Source organism: Molothrus ater, chromosome 3 (genome assembly GCF_012460135.2).
Source record: "Molothrus ater isolate BHLD 08-10-18 breed brown headed cowbird chromosome 3, BPBGC_Mater_1.1, whole genome shotgun sequence".
Taxonomy (NCBI): domain Eukaryota; kingdom Metazoa; phylum Chordata; class Aves; order Passeriformes; family Icteridae; genus Molothrus; species Molothrus ater.
The window spans coordinates 51,551,121-51,575,447 of record NC_050480.2 but is presented as its reverse complement, the minus strand read 5'-3'; the positions used below and the strand labels follow the sequence as shown (position 1 = coordinate 51,575,447).

Below are 24,327 nucleotides of genomic sequence, written 5' to 3'. Positions count from 1 at the left end.
TATATACAACTGAGTGTTCAAAGCAGACTAAGCACACATTCCTTATTTGGGACTGCAAAGCTCACTTATTTCTGAATGATGAAGCTGTTGGGTTGCCTAACCATTTAAAGACGCTCTCCCTGAAAAACAAAATACTTGTGCTCTCCAGTGCCTCTCTATCTTTACTATTACAATGTATAGAAGGATCTAGCATATTCGTATTCAAGTTTTCAATAAAGAACAACCAAGTGAAAGTCTGAACAAAACTGAAGGAATTAGTAAAAACTTAAGAACAACTACAATACTTGAACATAACAAATGGAAGAATTTCTATGTGGGTTTCATCAAGTGACACATTACTACTAAGCTAATTACTGATAAGGTTACTCTTAAGCCCACCTAATTTACATTCAGGATGCTGACATGTTGATGTTAAACATTACAAAACTAGCACATGCAAGGTTGAAATTAGATTTCAAAGACAGTCAAACACAGAGAGAGACAGAATTGCATCTAAGGCATTAAAATTAATATTAAAAGCAGTCATCAATTAAAATACCATCATCACATGACAAGGAGCTAATTTGCAGTCTTCAATTAAAGTGATTTTAAAGTACATAATTGATTGTAAGCTCCCCTGAACCCATTTCATGGTATAATTTGACAATATAAAACTTAAGAATTAACGTAAGGTTGCTAAACCTATGAACCATCTTGATCACTTATTTCTTTTTGATGAATGTCAAGATCAGATATTTTCAGAGGCAAATAAATTAATTTTAGACTGATACGCATTAGAGTGACAAATTCAAAATACATTTGTTCATTATGGGATATAGATTTACCTTACTTGCTGAAGTATGCATCTTCAGATCTCGTCCATAATTCATTTACATAGAAAGAACTCTGTTTCCATATAAAGGGACCTTGAAAATGTCTTTAGCCTTGATCAGTTTAAAAATTAAAAGATCTTCTACATTGTAACTGTTACTCTTGTGTTATCTGTATGTAGGGTTTTCCACTCTCATTCCAAATGCATCCATTTAAATTGTGAAAGCCAGATAATTTTTCCTTCACTAATATCCCAAGGGTTGTATTTACTTGACTGAGACATCTGTACGCTCTGTATAAAGCCCTAAAAAACCAGCCTTCTCCCCTCTTAGGATTTCAACAGCTGAGAAAGACTTTAAGACTCCTTCAGGCACTCCAATGAACAAATGCAGAACAACTCTTGAACACACAAAAATAACATGTCAGAGAACAATAGTTACAGAAACAAGAAAAACGTTTTTCTTGTCCATATATAAGTTTACACTGTGGGCGACACCAAGCAATCCTCCCCACCAACACCTTCCTCCTAACAGGATTGTAGGACCAAGGTACCCAAGGCTCCTAGGTTGCTAAAATCAAAGTACTATTATCCAAAGCACAGACTGTCAAGAAAGAGTGAAGGTGCTCTTGCAGCAGCAGCTCTAAGATGCCAGAACAGAGACATCCTAGAGACAGACTATTAATGTCACCTGAGATAAGATTAAACGTGTTCCACCTGTCACAGCAGTTACCCTTCTGTGCCACACAACTGACCACAGTAGACAGTTACCACATCCAGCCATCAAGTCACAATTTGTATCACTGCCTATAGAAATTAAGATTTCCTGAATGATCTCATGAACTAGCAAAGGGTCAAAGCACACTTAAGTTACCCTAACAAGAGAGTATACTGTGATCTTAAAAAGCTTTTGGAGTCTGGAATTTTTGCATACTCACTTCTTCACATAGATTTATATGTTTGAAAGAAGGACTAACCTGTCCAGAGACAGGCCTCTGATGAGGCCATCGTTGAGATAAAGGCAAAAGCTATTCCTTTTTTGTCAAGCAAGTGGTGATCAAGAAAGAGCACGATGTCTGTGAAAACAACTATTGACAGAGCATCACTACCTAGAGGCATGCAGAGCCAAGAGGTAGTCTTGGCTCAATGCTATTGATAAAACACTGATAAAACCTGATTGCAATGAAAGATGACAGAACCTTCACGTCAGGAAATGCAAAACAGACACAACCAGTCAAAATCTCCACAAACATCAGTTTCAGTTGATGAACTGAAGAAACAGAAGAAAAGTACACTCTACCAGTTTGAATCTCATCAGTGACACACAGAATGTTGATAAGTATGTTTAGGTACACTTACTGCTTTACTCAGTGCTGCTCTAGTCAAAAGTAAAACTTTGGGATTGAAAACCGCTACCATTAAACTTACCAAACAAACAGAAGGTGAAATAGTTGAAAAACCGAATGAACTAGAGATTTCTAGGAAAAAAAACCAAAATTGGAAGAGGAGGAAATAAATCGGTATTTATCTTGAAAGACAATACTGAAATAAATTTAATAACCTTTTAATGTTTTAAAATTTTAGTTTTGACTATGATAAGCAATATGGCAGTGAATCGGAAAACAGTAAGCAATCCTTTGCCTTACTGCTGAAACAGTAACAACAGGAAAAAGCGTCTGCTAGTTATACTTTTTCCATTTTTGAGTATTACTATATCATATTCATAAGGAAAAGAAATTAATTTATTTCCAAATGCAAGTTTTTCCACATCTGTGTCTTCTGTTGTCCTCACTGCTCTCATTTTGAAATGTCCCAAGTATTTTACAAGAAGGCTATCTGTAAGACTGTGCTGGTTTTATCACTACTACCTTTGCCAGTTAAGGTGTTCTCTTGCATATCTTTTGTGCGTGCTTGATCACACAAGTATTACTTATTGTAAAAACACACGTTTTTACAACTGAAAAATATGTTTTCACCTAGTGAAGTAAATCTATTAATGTCCTTTTCCTGCCTAACTTGCAGCAAACAGACAAATGCACCTCATTACTAAATTTTCAGCAGCAAGAGCAAAACATACCTTTCCTTTGTGAATATAATCAGACAAATTTTAAACTAGCAATTAATGGTCAAAGAACTCTCCTCCATATTTACACTGACAAGTAATCTCAGTAGCAAATAACTCATGAGTGAGAGGTCAAAAGTTTATCACCTCCAGGATCTCCACTAAGAAAGTCAACATGAGTTCAGTTGCCCCCTTTCCCCACATCCAAAAGAAAACAAATTATTTACATTCCATTAAATACAGCTGTTCTGATTTCTGTAATATTGCAAAAACAATGGACAGTATTATTACTATGTTTGCTAAATCACAAAACTTTTGCTTCAATGGAAGTGGTTCAATTTCTAATAGGTGGAAAGTAATCTCCTGAACAGTATAGATGCCACAAAAGAAATCCTCACAGTGTTATGTATTACAAATGCATTGGTTTACCATATAGAATACGACACTTGAAAGGCCATTTTACATCAAAATCATTTTGGCTTTCTCTTCAGAACTTCTCTAAAAATTGAACAAAATGTTTAAAGTGCATGTCCCTAATGACCAGTGACACACTCTTAAAACTAAAGAACTTGACTTAGAGGAGGCATTTGTTTAGGAACTTCTAATAAAAGAAAATCCTCTGTGAACAGCCAAGCTTCTGAAAATGTTGATGTAAAAGAAAACTAAAACCATACAATGTAGCTGCAAAAATTTTCAAGTTTCAAAGCCTAAATGTATATGAAGAATGTAGACAATCTTGGAATTAAGTAAGCAAGACCTATATTTTTTCTCTCTCTTCACTATTTATGATTAAGATCTGGAATATCTGGGATCAAACAGATGAATGAACTTATTCCTCCTTTTTGTTTTATGCACTCAGTTTTATAATAGATACAACTATTCTCTGCCCCTCTCTATTCAAACTAAGTAGCAAGAAAGACTTTTATGTGGCCAACAAAGTAGTACTGTATGTGCAGAAATTAAAGTACTAAGGAGGTAAAGGAGGCTAGAGAGAACTAATGTTTAAATATTAAATAACATCAGAAGTAGAGCTAAAGTCACTTGTAATTTCACACACAAAGACACAACTGTTTTGCCAATTATTAACTAAGAGAGTTTGCTCAGAGTTTGTAGACAGGACATTTATCTTCAAATTCATAAGACTTGGCAAGTAATCATTCTCACAAAAATGTTTTGCCAAGACAACTACAAAATATACATCTTGATTTGCTGCCCTTAATCTTTGTTCAGTAAATACTAAGTGTGGGTGTGCTGGCTGGAATTATACAGTGAGTTTTACAGAAACTTCTCTGCCTTTATTTATGTCACGTAATACCATGTTATTTTTCCTTTGCTAATACATAGCACAATTTCAGAGCAAGTATTTTGTCTCTAGTATGTGCCAGACATTCATTCCTCATACACAGTAAGTTACTCCAGATTTATGTTTGGATAACAACTGAAACTCCCCTCACTCCCATTTTAAACTAAATTTGTGCCAAGTAAAAAATACCGGAGAACAAAAGTTCCAGCCAGCAAGCATGCACAATAGGTTTATTCTCTATCTTCTAAATTCTGTCCTACTACCCATCTTTCTTTTTCCTGGCCTAACAGGATCAAAAGATTACACTTCTTTTTTCCTGTGTGCATTTAATTATCTAGCATAGAAAATAAATTATTAGCAACTGAAATATTTTTGACATTTGATAGTAAGAAACTGACATAAAATAGTAACAAATAACATTGCAATAAATTTTAGTAATATTTTGATTCTGATTAAGGGATGAAAGCTTTACCAGGCCATAATTTATTACTCATTCATATTCTACATCCCTTTGTCAAACCACTGACAGAAAAACGTTTGTTAAATGCTTGGTACAGGAATCCAACAGCTGGAATACAAATGTGGGAAGCAAAGGGCACAAAGACATTAAATCGGATTCTACTCAAATCCAAAACTACTGGAAACATTTTCATATAAAAATGTTCTTGCTCTCATAAACATTAGTGTGTCATATTTCAATCATGTAATTTCTGCATGCAGGTAATAAATATATTTCTACATGGCTGAGTCCAAGCTGTCTGAATTCAAGGACTTTTACAAATAGATTTAACATACTGACAAACAAACTTGGAAGGTCTTACACTGTCTCTTCACTACATGATGCCAAAGGAAACTTGCAAAAGACAAGACATTAGGCGAGCAGCATCAACTGAAAATCTAAAACATTCCAGAGAAACCAAATTACTTTCAAATACTTATTTTCAAGTACAATTAACTTAAAGAAACCTGCAAGAAAAAAAATATATAATGCAAAAGGGGAGGAAATGAAGACTAAAAAAATATAATTAAGAAACTCAAAAGAAGATAGCATCATGACCCTCTTGCCTCACAGATTCTTTTACAGTATTTTAAATCTTACTGAAGAAAATGAGCGGGTAACAGTATAGTATGCTACATGCCAGACAAATTTTATTAAGTCAAAATGATCTCAAATGCCTCTTAAACTTCTGAAAGTAAGGACTCAAGTAAGTCCCCTTACAATTCATAATAATAATAATAATAATAATAATAATAATAATAATAATAATAATAATAGAATGTTATAGACAAGCTAAATAGGCAAAACAAAATTTCCAATGACAAACATGACTGGTAACTATTAAGGTTAGATAACAAAACAAATAACATAGCAATACCTACTATGAATCTCAGGAAATAATTGTATTCCACATTACCACACTTCTGTGTGGTTTAAGGACTTATTTTGGTCTTGTAAAATTTGAGCAAGAGTTATAAGTACAATTCATAAACCTCTTAGCTTTCCTACAATATTTAAACTACGCATATTTTTAAAAGCTGGTCTCTACAGTTAAATAAAGAAAATAAAGCATTTCCAAATAAAACAGAAAAACTACATTAAACATAGGATTTATAGCAATTGAGATCTCTAGAATGCAAAAAGAGTAGAAGGCAGCTACTCTGGATTAGTTGTGGTCAAGTCACGAGGATAAAACAGCTTTTAGTGATTATAGCACAAATCTGAAACATCATTTTGTTTAGTTTAAACTGGAAGAAGCCTATTTCATGTGTTTAAACTACTGTGAGGTGAACCAAAGCACCCTAGATGACCAGGAGCTAAGCTTCCAAAGTGTACTCCTGACCTTATTGGCTACCAGCATCCACAGCTGAATTAGGAGACGTGTTGCCAGCAGGTTGAGGCGAGTGATCTTTCCATTCTACTCAGCACTGGTGTGCCACACCTGCAGCCTTGGGCTCCCAGTACCAGACATGGGAAGGGCCACAAGGCTGATGAAAGGCTAGGGACGTGTCACACCAGGAGAGGCAGAGCTCAGATTGTTTAACTCTTGAAAAGTAAAGAGGGTCTTATCACTGTGTCTAAATACCTGACGAGAGGAGGGGATCAGTGGGGAGTGAAGACAAAGCCAGACCCTTCTCAGTGGTGTCCAGCAGACAGGATGAGAGGCAATGGGCTCAAAATGAAATACAAGAAATCCCACTTAAACAAAAGAAAAATTTTCTACTGTCTGGGTAATCAGACACTGGAACAGGTTGCTCCCAACAGTAGAGTCGCCATCCCTGGGGATGTTCAAAAACTTCCTGCAGAGTCCCGACCAACCTGCCCCAGTGGTTATGCTCTGAGCAGGGCATTGCACAAGGTGATGTACAAAGGCCTCCAACCTCAACAGTTTTGTGATTCTGCAAATCAGAACGTTGATGTTGATGCACCCCTCCTTCAAAGGCAGCAGCATACCTCAGGCAGGAAAAGACAGTTGTTAATTCTACTTCCAGAGGAGTAAAAAAAGATATATATAAAAAAAAATGGTGAATTATATGACGGAAAAATGCACCTTAGTATATTTACACTATACAAGTTTAGGAGTTTAACACAAATACATGTAACTCAGAAAAGGTTTCAATCTCTGAAGTACACTTGTTCTATACATTCTCATTCTCTGTTAGAACAGATTATTTTAACATATTACCTACGTAATCAAAGCAAAGCCCAAAATACTACACAACAGTTAATATCATCCTAATTTTTGCCACTACCCACAGTCTGCTTTAAGGATTGTGGAGTTTAAACAATTATCTTTGTTATCCCCACCACTTTTTTAGTTTTTCTGTCTCCGCAGACAAAGCAGTTTTAAAAGCAGAGTCTTCCCCAGTTACAAATCTTTGAAATAATCAGAGCAAACAAAAGACTTAAAACAGAAAAAAAATAGAAGGCAAAGGGAAAAGTTTAAATTGAGAAAAATTTTTAGCTTATACTCATAGCAGAATCAAGACTCACAGTACACTATGAAACTGGTATTTACTTAAATATCTGACTTACACATACTAGTTTACCCTGAGTAAAGAACAGATTAAATCTATTCTTTTGTATGCCAGCTCTAATAAAAGCCTTTAAAACATTTGTTGTATTAGTAGTCCACAAAATAGTTCTCTGCCACAAGCAATATGAGAATACAGAAAATGTACTTTTACAAATGGACTAAATCTGAATATTTAAACTGGAAAGCTCAGGGATTTGATCATATTAGATACAGAATTCTACAAGCACGCTTTTTATGCATTTGAATTCCACAATGTCCCAGTAGAAATGAGGTTACTAAGCATGTGCTAAATCTCTCCAAATACAGCAAATACCACTTACTTTTAATTTTATTAATACTTCCTAATTACATGCATCTTCTAAATTAATCATTCAGAATGCACCAAGATACAATTAAAAACTGAATAATTTAAAAGATCAATTAAAATATTTGACCATTATTAGTAATTCCTATTAAGAAGGACTAATTGGATAGGTAAAGGATAAGAATTGGTAAAAAATAATGGTATTTCAGTTGTAAAATTGCACAGTAACTGTATTTCCCAAATTCTTAGTCTGGCCATGAACTTCACAGTCCTTTTTTTCTAATAATAATACTAAAAATCTCTTATCATTTGTATGCAGAGAGAAGCTTGTTTCACAGGTGTCTGACTGCACTTGAAAATGACAAGCCAGTCACATTTAACAGATGGATATTTCTGTTAAAAGCTGAATGACTTTTGGTTCAAGAGGTTGTCAACTAGTTGTGTAATAAAAGTTGTCTCTTGCTTTTCTCTCTTGCCTGATCTCACAAAAACCACAAATGTTAATACAAGAGTCTGGAAGCATTTCTCTGATGCTTTTCCATCTCAAGAATTAAAAACTGAAGATTTTTTTCATGCCTCTTTTATATAAATCATATCTACTTACCTTACATTATTTTTTTCTGATATTTAGTAGACTGTAAAGCAAAAATCACCACACTTTGCTTTTTGAAAGTTACTAGAAACATAATTTCTCACATGAATTCATTGATTATCCAAACACTGTTCATGAAACATCAGTCCTTTTCTGGTAACCCACTGGCATTCTCTCAAGACTTTAGAATTAAAACATTAATGTTCAGTAAATACAGACTACCATACATTTCTGCAAGAGATTAACAATTCAACTGCAAGGCTGAAACAACAGCCATTAATGAAAATCTTGCTTTTAACTCTAAACTTTAAGTTTTTGGAAGATACAGTTACCTCTAAAACCTTGCAATTTGTAAAAAAACCCGACAAAACAACTCATCAGTCCAACTGCTTATGCCACAGTTGGAGACAAGATTTCTTCAGTTTTTACAGGCCAGAGATTTTTTTATTGGAGTCTGCCTCCTTGTGTCTGCAAAATAACATCTCAAAATAGTCAAATAGTTAGACTCAAGTACGTTTTTAACATAAAAAGTTATTTTATTGACCACCAATTGCATATTTGCCCTTTGCTAGGCAACCAATGTAGCATACTTTTCAGGTATTCCATTATACCTGCTGAATAAACTGACCTTTACTGAACCTGGAATAGCTACATACTTAATGACAATGATTAACAAATAACACAAAAATGAAAAAAGTATCATATGGGGAAGAAACAATTTTAAAATAAGGCGGTAGATTACCAGAGTGCTGGACACTTATGTTAACCATTAAGTGTCTAATCTCTTTAAAAGGAAAATTATTTTGTGAAATCATGTCCTACTAAAAATTTCTAAAAAATAAACCTGGTTTCTCTACAGCCTGTGTTCTAGGTAGAAGAAATGTTACAACCATGTGAATTTATGGTGAACACTGGCAGGAAAAAATATTTTAATTACTTCAATCACTTACATCCATCTACTAATAACAGGGCTAAAAAGTAATGGTATACACACAGCATATAAAGCTACGGATCATATTCTGCTTTGAATCTGAATCATATTCTGCTTTGAATCTGAATCTGAATAAAAGAAGGTTAAGAATGAAGGTTTTGTAAGGATTACACAGGATTACCAGCAACAAACCAGTTTTTAAATTTTTGCAATGTGGAAGTACCACAACAAGAAGTGTTGTGTTGGAGTGTACAAGAACATCAATGTTCAACATTTTACTTTTCATGTGGAAAATTATGTGATAGTTGAAAAAGACAAATAATCCCTGCTGTAGCTATTTATATTGTGTAAAACAGATTAATGTTAATTAAATTACAGTTTCTGTAAATCAACATACGTCAGCAACACCAAAAAAGCAGGAGTCCTGCCTTTGCCCCCAGGCACTGTGTCTTGTTCTTTTTCTTTGTCTGTGTGGGAGCACAGCTGTTTAGGCAGCAGTGCATTGGCCTGGCTGAAAAATAGCTTATTATTGTCTTTCATCATACAATTACATCAACATTTGCTTCTAAAGCAGTCCAGGGTTGGGAATGAGAAGCTAGAGAAGGACTACAGCATTTTTTTTAGGTGGCATTCTGATTTATGCTAGCTTAATGCTCAAAATGCACAACACAAGAAAAAAAAAAAGGCAAATACACTATGTAATTATCACATAAATTTCCAGCTTTAAGAGTGCCCCTACAGCACCTATGATGAGAGACAAAAACATTAACAAGAGCAGTAAGTAGTTTCTCGGAAAATTTTATTGCTAAGCTATAGAAAGCAATATGTTATGTTGCAAACACATCTTGCCAGAGTCCACTTGCATCCGATCCTCAAATTAATTTGCATTATTATTATTAATAACACATTATACAGCTCTTATTATTAGACATATAAAAATGCAATTTAACTAAAATTACCATAATTAAAACCTAGCATACATATGCCCATACTACAAACTACTGTGCCATGGCAACATTAATAATATTGTGACTGAAGCTTTTTTCTGGGTATGACCCATTTATGGCAACATTCCAAAGCTATAAACACATCACTGTTCAGACTGATGGTTACATCCACTAGCTAACCAATGATCCCCCTCACAGAGTGGCTGCATAAGCAGCTTTGTGACGGAACACGGCCTTTCAACAACACAGGGTGCACTCTGCTGTGCCTCACCAGCCCCCTGCTCCTGGGACACGCAGGGTGCCAGGCACAGGCCACAGGAGCCCCCTGGTGCCAGGACATGCAGGGTGCCAGGCACAGGCCACAGGAGCCCCCTGGTGCCAGGACACGCAGGGTGCCAGGCACAGGCCACAGGAGCCCCCTGCTCCTGGGACATGCAGGGTGCCAGGCACAGGCCACAGGAGCCCTGTGGTGCCAGGACATGCAGGGTGCCAGGCACAGGCCACAGGAGTCCCCTGGTGCCAGGACATGCAGGGTGCCAGGCACAGGCCACAGGAGCCCCCTGCTCCTGGGACATGCAGGGTGCCAGGCACAGGCCACAGGAGTCCCCTGCTCCTGGGACATGCAGGGTGCCAGGCACAGGCCACAGGAGTCCCCTGCTCCTGGGACACGCAGGGTGCCAGGCACAGGCCACAGGAGCCCCCTGCTCCTGGGACACGCAGGGTGCCAGGCACAGGCCACAGGAGCCCCCTGCTCCTGGGACATGCAGGGTGCCAGGCACAGGCCACAGGAGTCCCCCCACAGGCCACAGGAGTCCCCCGCTGCTGGGACACGCAGGGTGCCAGGCACGGGACATGCAGGGTGACAGGCACAGCAGCCCCCTGCTCCTGGGACATGCACGGTGCCAGACATGTGCCTCAGATGAGGCTGCTGGGGAAGCACCAGCTCAGAGAATACCACGCAATCTAGCACACAGCATTTTCTGCACTCTATTCCTTGCATACAATACATTATATAAAATGCATAGAGCTCCTCTGAAACCCATTTCAAAAGCTCCAGAAAGAGATGCTCATTTTTTTCAGTGAAGCATCTAATGAGAAGTGTTACTTTAACCCTACATAAATCCACATGGCTTTCAAAACATTATCTGAAAGGAATACTGAAATCTTTTTGTATCCCCTGCTCTACACTTCCAAAACTCTACCTTTTTAGTAAGGCTTTTACTTTTCATAGCATGCTAGGAGTATATACAGTATATTTTTTTTGACAAGTAGCAATATTAATAATTAATACTTTGGGATTCCATGTAATTATACCAAACCCCTGATGTTAAAAATTAATGTTTCATAAACCTTACTTTTGCTTCAAAGCCAGAACTAAATGAAGGAAAAAACAACAACTATGGGGCAGGAGTACTGCATTTTCTTCAATCAGGACAAACTCATCCACCATGGGAGGACGTGTCATCAGTGGAACACTGGTGAAAACACATTCTTCTCTGTTGTATATTTAAAAAAACAAAGGATCTGAGCAAGACCTAACTTGAAAAAGAGCTTCAGTGGTTTTTACTTTACATAATACTGTAATGAAACAGATACCTTTAGAATACAGTCTTTGCTATATTCAGTAATGAACTAGATGTGTTGAAGTACTCAGATGAAAAAATAAAATTTCCAGACTACTTAGGACAGATAAGGCAAGTGACTTTACAGAAAATAGTAATTATCCAACACAGGCTTTTTTTCCCTCTACACTAAGATGTAAGTTTCAGAATGCAGAAGACAAAGAAAAGTAGAGATTGAACACTAAAACATTTCTGGTTTAAAATAGACTTGTATTTTTTCACCTACACTAATGCATGTCTTTTTCATGTATAGGCAGACAGTGTGCTACATCTGGCAGAAAAATCCAAAGAAATAAAGAGAAACAAACAAAAAACCCCTCAGTGCAACTTGACCTAGCTGCTGCTTCCTGCCACACACAGTGTCACTTGTCCTGTGTTCTTCCAGTAAATAAAGAGTGAGTACTCTTTATTGTGGGTGAGAACATCCAGTGTTCTAGTATGTGGCTACCTCACCTTCCTGGCTGCACTTTTCCATGTTAGCACACTATTCCTGTTTTACACAGGAAAGGTAAAATTATTCTTCTGTCACTCAGACAACAGTTTTTTCAGAGCTGTCTGAAACCTGAATTTCACTAACTCATTCTTCTAAATTAATATCACCTTACAAAGAAAAAGTACCAGTCCTTCATCTATTTTTTATTTCATTTTTCTTGAAGACAAGACAAGTAAACCCCTCCAACGACCTCCTATCTCAATAAAAATACCAACACTGTGATGACCCATCTTCCTTCCCTTTAAGGGTGAGTTGTCAACAACATAAACATACTTTTCTGGTGACCTGCTAGTGTTAGGTCCTTTACCAGTGAGGCTTAACTGTAAGAGGAATTTAAGACTAACAGCAAGCTTGTATTTCTTAATTCACTATAAAAAGTCTTTTAGAAAGACTCACAGTCCATGCTGACAACCATTAGACAACCATAAGCTTCTTCTTATTAGAAGTCATATCAGCTTGAAAAATCTACATATCAATTTGCAAGTTTTACCAGTAAGGTTTTGCTGTGCTCATTTCAGCGAAAGAAGCAGAAAAAGAGCAAACCTCCCTTTGAGAACTCCGAGAAAGTGACAAAGGCTCACAGAGGAGAAAATGAAAGCTTCTATCAGCACTAAAGATTCTCAAACTCAAAACGCTTATTCAGGTTTACACACGACTAAGGGAGGTCTTTTCAGGAAAACAAAAAACTCTGAGAAACTTCTTAAACGTTATTTTTTGCGGTGCTTATTAGGACTGTCCCATCAGGACCACTTTACACGGTGTCGTACGAGCCGACGGCGGGGCAGCCGGGACGCGCGCTCCGACCGCCGAGGGGCTGGAACTCCGCAAGCACGGAGCAGGGGAAAGGCGAGTGCGGCTGCCGCGACCACCCCGCACCGCCCAGAGGTGGGGCTTCCCCCCGCCCCCGCGTCTCCGCGCATCCCGCGGGCCGCCCGCCCGCCCGGGCAGGGGAGGAGCGCTCCGCCCGGTGCAGCAGCGGCCGGGCCGGGCCGGGCCAGGCCCGGCGGGACGGCGCCGCGGCCGCCTCCTCACTCACAGTAGTACGCCACCACGGGCTCGCGCTTGTCCAGCTCCTGCGCGGTCCGCAGATGGTGCTGGATGCTCTTGAGCTGCGGCGGCAGCGGGGGCAGCGCCGGGGCCGCCATGGCGCGGGCGGCGGCGGAGGCGGCGGCGCGCAGGTCTCGCTCCCGGGGCTGGCGCGCGCCGCTTCCGCTTCCGGCTCGGGCGCCGTGGGCGGGCGGGCGGGCCGGCGGCGGGGCGAGGGGAGCGCCCCCTGCGGGCCAGGAGGGGGCGGGCGGGGCTGTCCGTCCGTCCGTCCATCCATCCTGTCGTCCGTCCGTCTCTGGGGACCTACGGCCTCGAACGCCACCTACGTGGCCCCTTGGTGCTTGAAACGCATCCCACAGCAGCCGTGAGGAAGGGCTGGAGACTTGGGGGCGGTCAGGGCTGCTCCCTGGCGCAGCCGGCCTGGCCCCGGCAGCCCAGGGCTGAGCAGAGACGCCCTCCCCGTCCCTTCTGCCTCCCTCCCCTTGGCAAGGCCAGCCCAGAGAGCTGTGCACACCTGGCATGTGTAGGTACACCTGCAAGTAAAATCGCTTCTCAGACTGAAACTTCTCCTTGGGCTGCCCCAAGGCTTCCCAAGGTCCCTGAGGCCCTTGGGGGCTGAGGTGCGCCTTTTCTTCTGAGCCTCTGCCCTTCATCCCCAAAAACTGTTGTCTGCAAAAATCGCATTAGTTACCCGGAATGCAACAAGTCAATAAATACACATTCGAGAGAGATATTGATTATTCATTTCAGAGTTGTACGAGCCTGGGTTCCGGGGTATTCCATAAATCAAGCACCCCAACTATCAGCACTTTGCTATTTATACATTTTAGCAAACAAAGGCTGCTTTGTTTTTTAATAAGAGAACAATAGTTCTCTTATTAATTAGTTTTCTGTATTCTGTTAGTTAATGATTCTCTTGCTTGTTCTGCTAATTGATGACCATGTTTAGTCTTTCTCGTTTGAGTCACTGGGTTTCTTGGGTCACTTGTCCATGAGCTGGTGGTGAGGATTTCTCCCTGCCAGAACTGCCTTTTACCTAGTTGGAGCTGATTGCAGCACAGTAACTGAGTGGCCTCATTAGTTTCTTCCTTATTTTGTGAGTTCTGCCAAATGGCCCTGTGGCCTGTAAATTCTGCATTCCTTGTGTCAGCTACCAGTGGGCATCCCTCTTTCCAAGCTTTGTTAACCTCCCCCAGGCTCTGAGATGGATGAAGGATGTCAAGCTCTAAACCTGGCAAACAATGTAAACCTGGTAAACAAGGCAATTCTACTACCAAGTGATTTGTTTTTCTAACACTTGGAGATCAGTTAGAGCTTGCTTGTTAGCTGCTGTCTGTTTTCACAGATTAAATCTCCCTTGTTGATTAAGCTTGAAAGTATTTGAAGATTAAACAGCAAAGAAAATCCTTCCTTAAGAAAATTTAACATATTCCACATTTTGTAATACTACCATGGCCTGGCTAATAGGACCGGGCTGCTTCCTGATGGCTATCAGAAAGTCTGTCAGCTCTGGAGCATGCATCTCAGAGGATCACCACTTCCCAGATAACTTTTTCTCAGAGGAACTCCCAGGGCTTTCTGGTTTTGCAGAGAGGGGATAAGAACAGGATGAGAACTGTTGAAGCAAAATGGTTTTAAATGAATCTCACAAGTTATTGCAATATAAATTTAGTGTCTATATACCTCATTCTGATGGCATAGTTAAAACTATTTTTACATTTCTTTTAGGTAGCCCTTTTGCCAAACCTCAATCTCAAAGTGTCTGTTTGCAAAGGAAGGGAATGTATAAAGGGCATAAAGAAGGGTGCTTGCTGGAGGGAGGCACAGGGTAGGAGAGGTGGTTGTGTTGTCTCATTGCCGGCATGGGAGTGTGCCAGAAAGGGAACAGAAGGGAAATGATGTCTGAACAGAAGAGAGGAATCCATGAAAGGAGAGAACAAGGAGTGGTTACAGGACTGGGATGCTGTGGTGCTATACTAGAGGCTGTCTGGCCTAGAGCAGCTATACCTTTGATGTAAATGCAATCATGTCACAATTACGGCTCTTTGTTAAGTGAGAACTGAAATGGTCATGATGTCTGACTAGAGACAAAACTGACTGCAAACACATAAGCTGGGGATTGCTTTGAGTGCTATCTGTGAAAATTAGGTGGCTAGAGTATGGTGGAAAACAATGAAAAAGTCAAAGAAGCACTTACAGTGTGAACCTGATGTAAGCAACAAAAATGCTTCCTCAGTGTTCTGGGAGACAGGACTTCATGTTCGCTGTGTAAAGAAATAGAATTGAATCAAAGAATCCCCAGCTGTATTATAAATTCCTTTCTTAATGGCAAAAACAAACAAAAAAAAGCCTTCATGATTGTCTCAAATACTTGCTAAGCCTTTGAGCAAAAATCAGCTCAACACTGAGAAATGCATGAAGGCATATCAATCTCAGAGGGAGTAAGGGTGGTAGGAAGCCAATAGAAAACATTGTAAATGAGAATGAAAGTGGTGGGAGTTTGGAAGACTAAGCAAAAGAAAAGTTTATAGACATTTGAGAATACAATGAGCGCCAGGAAAAAAATGGCAAATATAGGAAAGAGAAGTGTTGACATCCATGGGGAAATGATTTCTTTACATGGACATAATATCTCCATCAATGTGTTCCAGAAACTAATGGCAGAATGAGGCACAGAAAAACATTTGCACTAAAAGGCAATAATGCACTTTTTTATTTAAATGAAAGACTGAGGAATTTGACAATTTTAATTCCAAAGGAAATGCAGAAAAAAAATCAGTGTATCTGATTTGGAAGAAGGGAAATTTTTAATATGTTCCAGAATGTGACCAGAAAGAAAAAGGCCATGGTGATCAGTAGCCCAGCTCCTAAATCACTCTATGCATCCTCAGAGAGTCCTATGCTAGTACTTGTTCTTCAAGGCTCTTGATGTTAACAAGGACTTAAGGAACTCCTGAGGGCTTGGGGGTCTTGGCACTCTTCTGACCCTTCTGAAGTGTTTGGAAATTTACAGAAGAACAACAAGCAATGACATACTGAGCACCAGGGAAAATACTGACAAGGCTATGATTAAGTTATTTTATTATTATACAAATAACTGATGAATTGGGATTCCAAGTGTACCGTTGGTAACAACTGTTCCTAGCACATGAAAGTACGTTCTTTTTCTTAGTAGTTCTATATACTGTATGTTTTTCTAAATATTTTTTTTTACCTGAGATTACAATTTTCAATTGGAAAGAATAATTCCAGATGATATTGACATATACAGAGAAAAATTAGACATGTATCAACCAAAGAACATGGCATATTATGTAAACAAGAAGTTAGCACAGTGATTTTTATTTCACTTGCAATGCTTGCAAATATCAAATAACTAGTTTAATATTGCATAAATCTGATAGCTTTGACTGGACATTTCTTTAAGACAACATATAACTTATTTTCATAGGGAAAAATAATATTAATGCTTTAATATAGCAAATGTATTGAAATATATAGTTTTGTTCTTGATCAGCATATTTAAAAAAACCACACATCTAGTTGTAGCCCACTTTGTTTTAAACGGCCCAGATTCAATCAAATCCAAGACACCTAAAACTTGCTATTCCATTTATTTATCAGGTTTACTTTTGTGGGCAAGAATTACAAGGCTATGATAATTCAGCTGTGCTTTGGACTAATTAACTAACACTTGGTGGTAAAACAGTTGTTAAGATTTTTTCCAGAATTTTCTAAATATTTCTGAAATTACCCAGATTCTGTTATCAGGATCTCAGCTTTTTATGTTTGAAAAACAGATGGAAAATTGTTGATTGTTATTATAGCTATTTGCTATATATAATAGCTATTATTATAGCTATTATAGCTATATAGATATTTTATACAGGAAACTTCCTCCTCCTTTCTTTCTGATTCTGAAATCTGTTTTCTTTCCTTTATCTCACTTCAGCACAAGGAAATCACTTCTAAATTTAATATGTTTATTAAACCTTAAGAAGAAGCTGTTGCACACAAAAATATCTGATGCCTATAAAAGGTTTAAGACCTAACCTAACCCAATACACTTACTGCATAGAATAATTTTAATATGCAGAGTTCTTTTTCACTGTTACTCTAGCAGCTTTAGTCAGAGCAAGAAAAAGTTAAATCTGACACAAACATCAGAAAATTCTGTGGGCCCAATTCTGCAGTCACACACAAGCAAAACACATTGAAATCAAATCATGATTGGGCCTAGGAAAGGCTTTTCTCTAAGATTTTATTTTGACACTTTGAAGCCGCTTATGCAAAATTGTTAAAAAGCCCTTTTCTTCCTTCAAAATGTGATCATACTAAATCGGTAAAAGTGTTCTACACAGTAAGCCAAAACATAATGAGGCATTGCAGTCAGCACAAAGAATACCATGCTACTCTTTCACTTTTAAAAGGGGATTCTGAGGAGGCAGGTGACAGTAGCTGAGCCTCTGCAAAGTAAGCTGGTATCCATGGATATGTTGTCACCACAGTCTAAACAGGAGCCTCTGCCCCTGGGGGCTGAGTTGCAGGTTGCATCTCAGTGGCACTTCTTGGGAAGACGTTGGAATGCTTTCTGGTACACAGAGAGCATCCACTATTATTGCTCAATTCTCAAGCCGTAAGAACATGTAAAAAATTTGCAATAATTTTTCCTAGAAGAGCAATGGCCTTATTAACTCAGATAGCATGTGTTCAGAAAAGCTGTGAATAGAAGTGTGTTTATAAATAACCATCTCCTCACACACAGGCACTCCTCTGGAGGCAGAACTATAATAGGTGGCAGGTCATGAAAATATATTGCTCTTGGAGATCTTAGTGCCTTTGACCTTGACATGGAAACAAAGATTGTTCTCATAGTGTGCAAGTTTTTAGATGAGGAGTTTACGTCAAGTGACCATTCTGCCTCAGTAATCCTGAGTGTGGTTCTCTTTTGCAGCACTGCATAGAGGACGGGAGATGTTTTTCTGCTGTGGTTTGAAACCATTGTTACAAAACTGCAGGTGGACAGAGCAGTAAATGAGTGCGAGGTGACATCACTGAGTTTTTAAGATACCTAGCCTTCTACATGAGATTTCAAAAATTTCAGCAACACACAAGATCACTGTAATCACAGTAAATGTGTACATTGCAATAAGAAAGATTGTCTTTTCAAAGTGCTCTGGCACCATGCACCGGGTAATGTTAAACTTTTTATCGAGTGCTCCCACATCACACATGTAGATTGCATTCACTTTGAAACCAAAGAGCTGAATCTGAAGCCAAAAAGCCACAACTTCAAGGACAATCCTTAAGAAAACAGAGAAGATATAAAAACCAGTGTATGATGACTTTTGGAGAATATCTTCCTGTTTGATGCTCTTACAAGCAGCATAAAGGTGAAAAAAGGCTCCAGGTACAAGTACAATCACCAGCTGTAATGCCCAGAATACCTAAAATGTAGCAGAAATGTACCTGTCAGATCATTTACAACTGCTTTGGAACAGCTAAAACACATGCATATTGGAACATTTTGCAAGTCTGTTTTTAATATATATCAAATGTATAAAAGCTTAGATGACAATAAAGGTAAAAAGCAGTTATGTTTTGATTTGAAAAGTTTAGTTGGGTTCTGAAACATGAGTATTATTTTGAAGGACAGGAAACACAGCTCCATATTTAGTCATAGCTAAAGGGATAGTAAAAGGAAAATATTAATGAAAAAAAGCTAGTGATAATTAGCCTAGTCAGTTAGTACTTATATGGAAAAATCATGCTTTAATTTTTGCAGTTAATTTGCTTTACATTGGATTTTTACCATGAAAAAAAAAATAACAGAAAAAGATAATTACCTGAGGAGTTATAGGTCTGAACTGGTTGTAACAGAAAAGATTAACCTCTCTCTTGTCTGGGTCACAGCTGAAATGCAAGGCCTCATTTCCATAAACAGCAAAGCCCAAAACACCAAGGAAAAACATTCGAATTGAGCCAAAAAAAAGAGTGTGGAATTGTCCAATTACTGTTGGTGGCCTGAGCTGCAAACCAGAGGGTTCATTCAACACAAAAAACAAAAATGAACAGTGTTATTGTTGGAGGTCTACTTGCTCTTTTTCATTATCCAGAATATTTATTTTATTCTACTTGTTTTAAAGGAGACAGTTTGCCTATGAAGGGTGCAGTAGCTCTCTAACAAAATAATGTTCTTACAACACTTTATTGTTCCTTCTAACTTTATATAAACGTTAATTTGTCTAGCACTTGCCAGTTCATTTGTTTCACTGCCTTTATCTGTATTCCGCTGCTGCAGAAGGCGCCAGACGGAGCTGAGCGCTTCGACCCAAAGGCTATTCGTTTTGCTGTTGTACTGATTCATTCACATGATGTCAGGTGATGGCAAAGCACGGACCGCCGTGCCACCATCAAACCTAACCATGCTTAGAACCATCCTTATTCCCGTAAATTAAAGTTCACTTTCCCCAAAGGGGCGATTGTCAGCCCGCTCCGGCCGCCTGCCCCGCCGTGCCCGGGCCGGGAGCTCAGGCGGGCGGGCGGCCCCTCCGGCCCGTGCGCGCTTTGGGGCCGGACCCCCGGCTCCGGTGGGGCCAGGGGCGCACCCCGCGTACTCACACATCCCTCCGAGAAGCTCCGGATGTAGTTGGGGGACATGGCTGGGGAAGGTGCCCTGTGTGGGCGGCGGCGGCCGAGCCGGAGCCGGAGCCGGAGCCCGCCCTGGCCCTGGCCCTGGCCCCGGCCCCGACCCCGGCCCCGGCTCGCTCCGCCCTTTGTCCCCGGGCGGGCCCCCCCTCGGGTCGGCAGCGGGCGCAGCAAAAGCGGGGCCGGCCGGCGCCCGCCGATAATCCCCGGGCAGCACCGTCAGCAGCGCCGGCCGCCACCGCCGCCCGCTGTGCACCGGCCCCTGCCCCTGCCCCTGCCCCTGGCCCGCCGGCCTTTCACCGCCGCGCCGGGGTACCCGCTGTACCGAGCGTCACCCCCGCCGGGCCCCGGAGCCGCTCCCCGCCCTCGCCCCCATCCCCGTCCCGGCTGAGGCCCTGGCGCAGCGCTCCTACCCTGCTAGCCGGAGCATCTAGAGTTTATCAACTTTATGACTAAATCCAATAAAAAAGGATGCTGCAGGACTTGGAAGCTGTAGTTCCACGATTCTGAATTCAAAGAAACAGAAATTGAATGAAAACAAATAGTATTACCCACTTCAAAGTTGCTACAAATAACTTAATGGCAATAATTGCTACTAATAGTTTGCCAGCGTACTCGGTATGTGGAGTTGAAGCAGCTTCAGAAGAGCTGTGCATGCGAGTCCATGCATGAGCCAGACACTCCTGTTGGTAGACTGCTGCAAGGAAGTACTTCAACTCAGTAGTTTGAACCCAGTGGCGGTTCTATGGGAAGATGGAGAGTGGAAGGATGGAGACGGGAAACCAGTAAAGGGGAAATGCTAATTTGTCATTCACTCAGTGGTATGCAGTAGTTTATTTGGCGTGTGTAGGAAAGTGAAGTCAGGTCACCAAATCCAGTGAGGGGCAGTTATTCTATTGCCTCTAAACTCAAAAGAGAGCCTCCCTTGTAACTGGCTGCAGCATGACTTCAAGCTGATGTATCAAAAAGCATTGTTCCCTCTGTCATGTATGCTCATAGGTATGGAAACATAGGCAGAAGGGGGGAAGTGATGGAAATTGGTGATTATTTTATTTATTTATGGATTTAGCTCTTGTGTCTCTAAGAGGTGCCTCAATGACTGTATTAATGATATGGTCGAAATAACTGTTGGAAGACATCAGAACAACCTTTGTAAAGGGAACCCGCCCTGCATCTACTGAAAGAAGTTGAAAAGTGCTCCAATAAGTGCATGTTATTTACTGCAGCCCCTAGTTCAGGCAATTAATTAAATGTCTGTCTCCTGGAGTACTGTAAAGGTACTGTATCTGTAGCACTCAGACTGGGTTTCCAAACGTTTTTAATGCAATCTGCTGCTCTGCTGCATAGAGAGAACGCTGAGGTTCATGTATGTCAAATGAACTAAAAGCAATAATGTCTCTCAGTGGTGTGTGATCTGCAATAAAGTACTGTGGTTCTCAGTGTGGTGACTGACCTTCACCAAAATGCAGTGATTTTGGTCACAGTGAATTGTTTTTCAATACATATGCAACTTAATTATCATCCAAATGCAATTCTAGTGCTCCCACAATACTATGAAATGACTAAATTAGTTCAGCATGTTTAGTATCAGTAATATCTCAATTATTTAATTATTTTAAAATGTGAAATGCCTATTGAAAATCTGCTGTTGAATGTACCTCAAAAAGTAGTTGTGTTTGTGTTTAGTAGGATCTCTTTAAATAGAAATGTTTAAAAACACCAGAGAAAAACTCAACAACTCCTAGTTTCTAAATGAAGATAGATCTTTCAAAGCTTTTCGTCATGCTTGGTAGAGTAGTGATTATTTGCACATTAATTGATGAACATGAACCCATAAAGTTTGGTCAGCATTTGATTCCACTATAAATAGAAACAGTATTTCAGAACACGTTTTGGGTAAAAATCAGCACAATACAAATGTTACTTTGTATCTTTTTTAATTTTTAGGTGAAAATCACATGATTACTTACCTGATTGGATTGTCTAATACAAGACAATCAACAATCAACCTCAGTAACAATATAGAAACTTGAATTTCTGTCATGTGATAAAGATGCTAAAAGACTTAGCTGGCAATGCTCTGATTTTTTTCTAGGAACACATAAGGAATACAGCTGCACTGAAATATAAAAAACAAATTAATTCTGGAGAGGTTGTCAGATAAACCAAATACAAACCCCACGGGTGTCTGCAGTAAAACCCCACTGAGTGTGATGAATGGGCCCACAATAAAATTGTCACTTTCTCTGAAGTAGCCCCAGTGTCATGTGAGCTCAAGCACAGGAATCCCGTTATCTTCGCACTAGGAGGAACTAATAGCAATGTTTTTCTTTTGTCATGTGTGTTCAATAATGTGCTTCTTAACATCACATTAGGAAGATAACTTGAGACGGGAGTAGAGTAAGCTGGCATTGTGCAGTCCTTTTGAGTGCAGAGGGAACTCAAACCATCCCTTGATACTTCCTTTGACAGAAAATCATTATTTGTTTTGAATCTGTAGGAGCAGCTGTCTGTTAGTTGTCTATCATGAACAAATGGGATGGAAGATGTTGATATCACATTTGTTTCTAAGTGAGTCTGAAGTCTGGATCTTGACTCCAGTTGGGAGCTCAGCGGTGTGCTCTTTAACCTTTCAATGAGTTGAAGTCCTACTGAACGAATACAGTAAAATAAATAGAATGTAAATGCATGCATAAAGCTACAGTTGTGCTTAGAGGGATGACCTGTGTGTTTAACATTAAGAACCCAATTCATTCCTTTATTAATGTGGTTAAAGATAATGGCATCTCTTACCCTCATGCCATAAATAAAACCAGCACCATGAAAATGGTACAAAAAAATTGAATTGATATAAATAAGATAAGGTTTTGTTTCCCAAAAGAGAACTTGCATGAATATTGGAGAAAGCTACTCCTGCTGGCTTTCCAGCTTTGTCTAGTGCTGGAAGCACCCGATTTCCATTTTGGTTTGCAGAGTTCCCTCCATCAAAATAAGAAAGCTTCTATTGAAATAACAAGAAAAAAACCCGTGAGTTACTTTAGGTTATTGTACATTTGACTGCCTGGAAGAAGTCACTCTCTGCTACAATGCATGCCCACTTTCCAGCTGTATCTACTGGTGTAATGAAGATATTACAAAATTTATTGAAGGTTTGGTTCCTAATGCTCAGTGTTTAAATTCAGGTAGTATTTGTTCCTTGGTTGTTGCTTTGTTTCTTTTTAAAATTTGACTGACAATCAGGCCTTCAAACATGATCACTTCCAGGGCTCCATTTGAACCCGGTTTTCATTTAATGTGCAAGTACACATACTTATTTAAAGTCTACTTACTGCAGATAGCTTTAGTGGCAGATATGCTTGGCTCTTCATGGGACTACACATGTTGTGATGTGCAAATCTGGAATTAGCCCTGGAATTATCAAGTGCCTTGAGCTGCATAAATGTGTGAAAAGAGTGTTTTTTCCTGTCAGACCCACTTCTCGGTAGAGGGCATTTATGAGATGTGTGGAGCTCCTCATTCCTACATGAACTGATTATGAATTCCTACACTTGGGAACTACTGATGAAATTTTCCCTCTCATGTTTCCAAGTTGTTGTCATTTCTCCCCTATGGTGTTGCACTCCATCTATGGTGGCTGATTGTGCCTAAGCAGTTTCTTTCCCACTGGGGAGATTCACCTGTGGCACTCTCTCCCTCACTCTTGTGCCAAGTACTGTGTCAGAGCTCCACAATTAAATTGTCTCTTGGCTGTAATCTGAAACGACATCTAGGCATGGGTGGACTCTTGTTTGAAAAGAGAACAATGAACAGTTTGTATGTGGAGATCTGAATTCCAACTGGTTTATGTCAGGGTCTGTGGATCTTCCCCACTCATGCCTTTTTGCCTATGCAGGAAATTATATTCATACTGGTTGAATATGATAGCTGGATGAATTATATTTATACTGCAGTAGAAGCATTATCTGACTGTCCATCTTCCCTGAGCTGGAGCCACTTACTTTCTTCAAAGCTTATTTCCTTGCTGTTAGAGTTCTAAAAAACATGGAGTAGATAAAATCAAGTACTGATAAAAATCAGTAATATAAATTTCCACTGAAAATGTTTCTGATTCTTCAACCTTAGGAATTCTATCCTGTGGACTAAAGGACAGATAAAATTAACTAGGGTAGAAGAAATTCTCCTGGAAGGCAGCAGTAGGAGTGGTAATGTTGTGAAACAAAAAGCAAGGGGTCTCACCTCTCTCCATGCAAACTGCAACAAGTTTATATCAATAGGAGTTTCTAAAGGGTTCTTTTGTTGATATTCATGCAAAAAGACTCAACTTCCTCTTGTCCCAAGAAAATCAATATTAAAGACAAGTTGAATTTAAACTATTCTCCCAGTGGGAACCATATTGTCTGTTGATATATAACCCATTTTGAAACAAATTAGCAAAAGGACCATACTCCCAGTATTAAACTCACAGAGTTAAAGACTTATGTTGGATCCAGCCAATGGGAACCAAGAAGAGCGATTTGGAGTGTTAACAGAAACAT

The 24,327-nt window shown here is 39.6% G+C and overlaps 2 protein-coding genes across 3 annotated transcripts in view; both read right to left on the bottom strand.

Annotated features, from left to right (window-relative positions):
- Positions 1-13,283, bottom strand: part of VTA1 (vesicle trafficking 1) — a 38,468-nt gene extending 25,185 nt beyond the window's left edge. For both annotated transcript variants that reach the window (XM_036379567.2, XM_036379568.2), the window contains exon 1: positions 13,134-13,283. In XM_036379567.2, the coding sequence (XP_036235460.1) occupies positions 13,134-13,242 (109 nt within the window). In that variant the 5' untranslated portion in view covers positions 13,243-13,283. The remainder of the gene's footprint in view (positions 1-13,133) is intronic.
- Positions 13,284-16,208: 2,925 nt separating this feature from the next.
- GJE1 (gap junction protein epsilon 1) lies at positions 16,209-19,844 on the bottom strand. Its single transcript, XM_036379296.1, has 3 exons — positions 19,766-19,844; positions 18,991-19,173; positions 16,209-18,591 (listed from the first exon to the last, which is right to left on the bottom strand). The coding sequence occupies exons 1-3, from the start codon at positions 19,802-19,804 to the stop codon at positions 18,196-18,198; spliced, it is 618 nt and encodes a 205-aa protein (XP_036235189.1). The 5' UTR covers positions 19,805-19,844; the 3' UTR covers positions 16,209-18,195.
- Positions 19,845-24,327: the final 4,483 nt, after the last annotated feature.

Excerpts from the sequence above, each read along its gene's own strand:
- GJE1 (XM_036379296.1), bottom strand. The coding sequence starts at position 19,804 with ATGTCCCCCAACTACATCCGGAGCTTCTCGGAGGGATGT. Across the intron at positions 19,174-19,765 it reads GGAGCTTCTCGGAGGGATGT|CTCAGGCCACCAACAGTAAT; the intron begins GTGAGTACGCGG and ends TCTGGTTTGCAG. Across the intron at positions 18,592-18,990 it reads TCAGACCTATAACTCCTCAG|GTATTCTGGGCATTACAGCT; the intron begins GTAATTATCTTT and ends GCTACATTTTAG.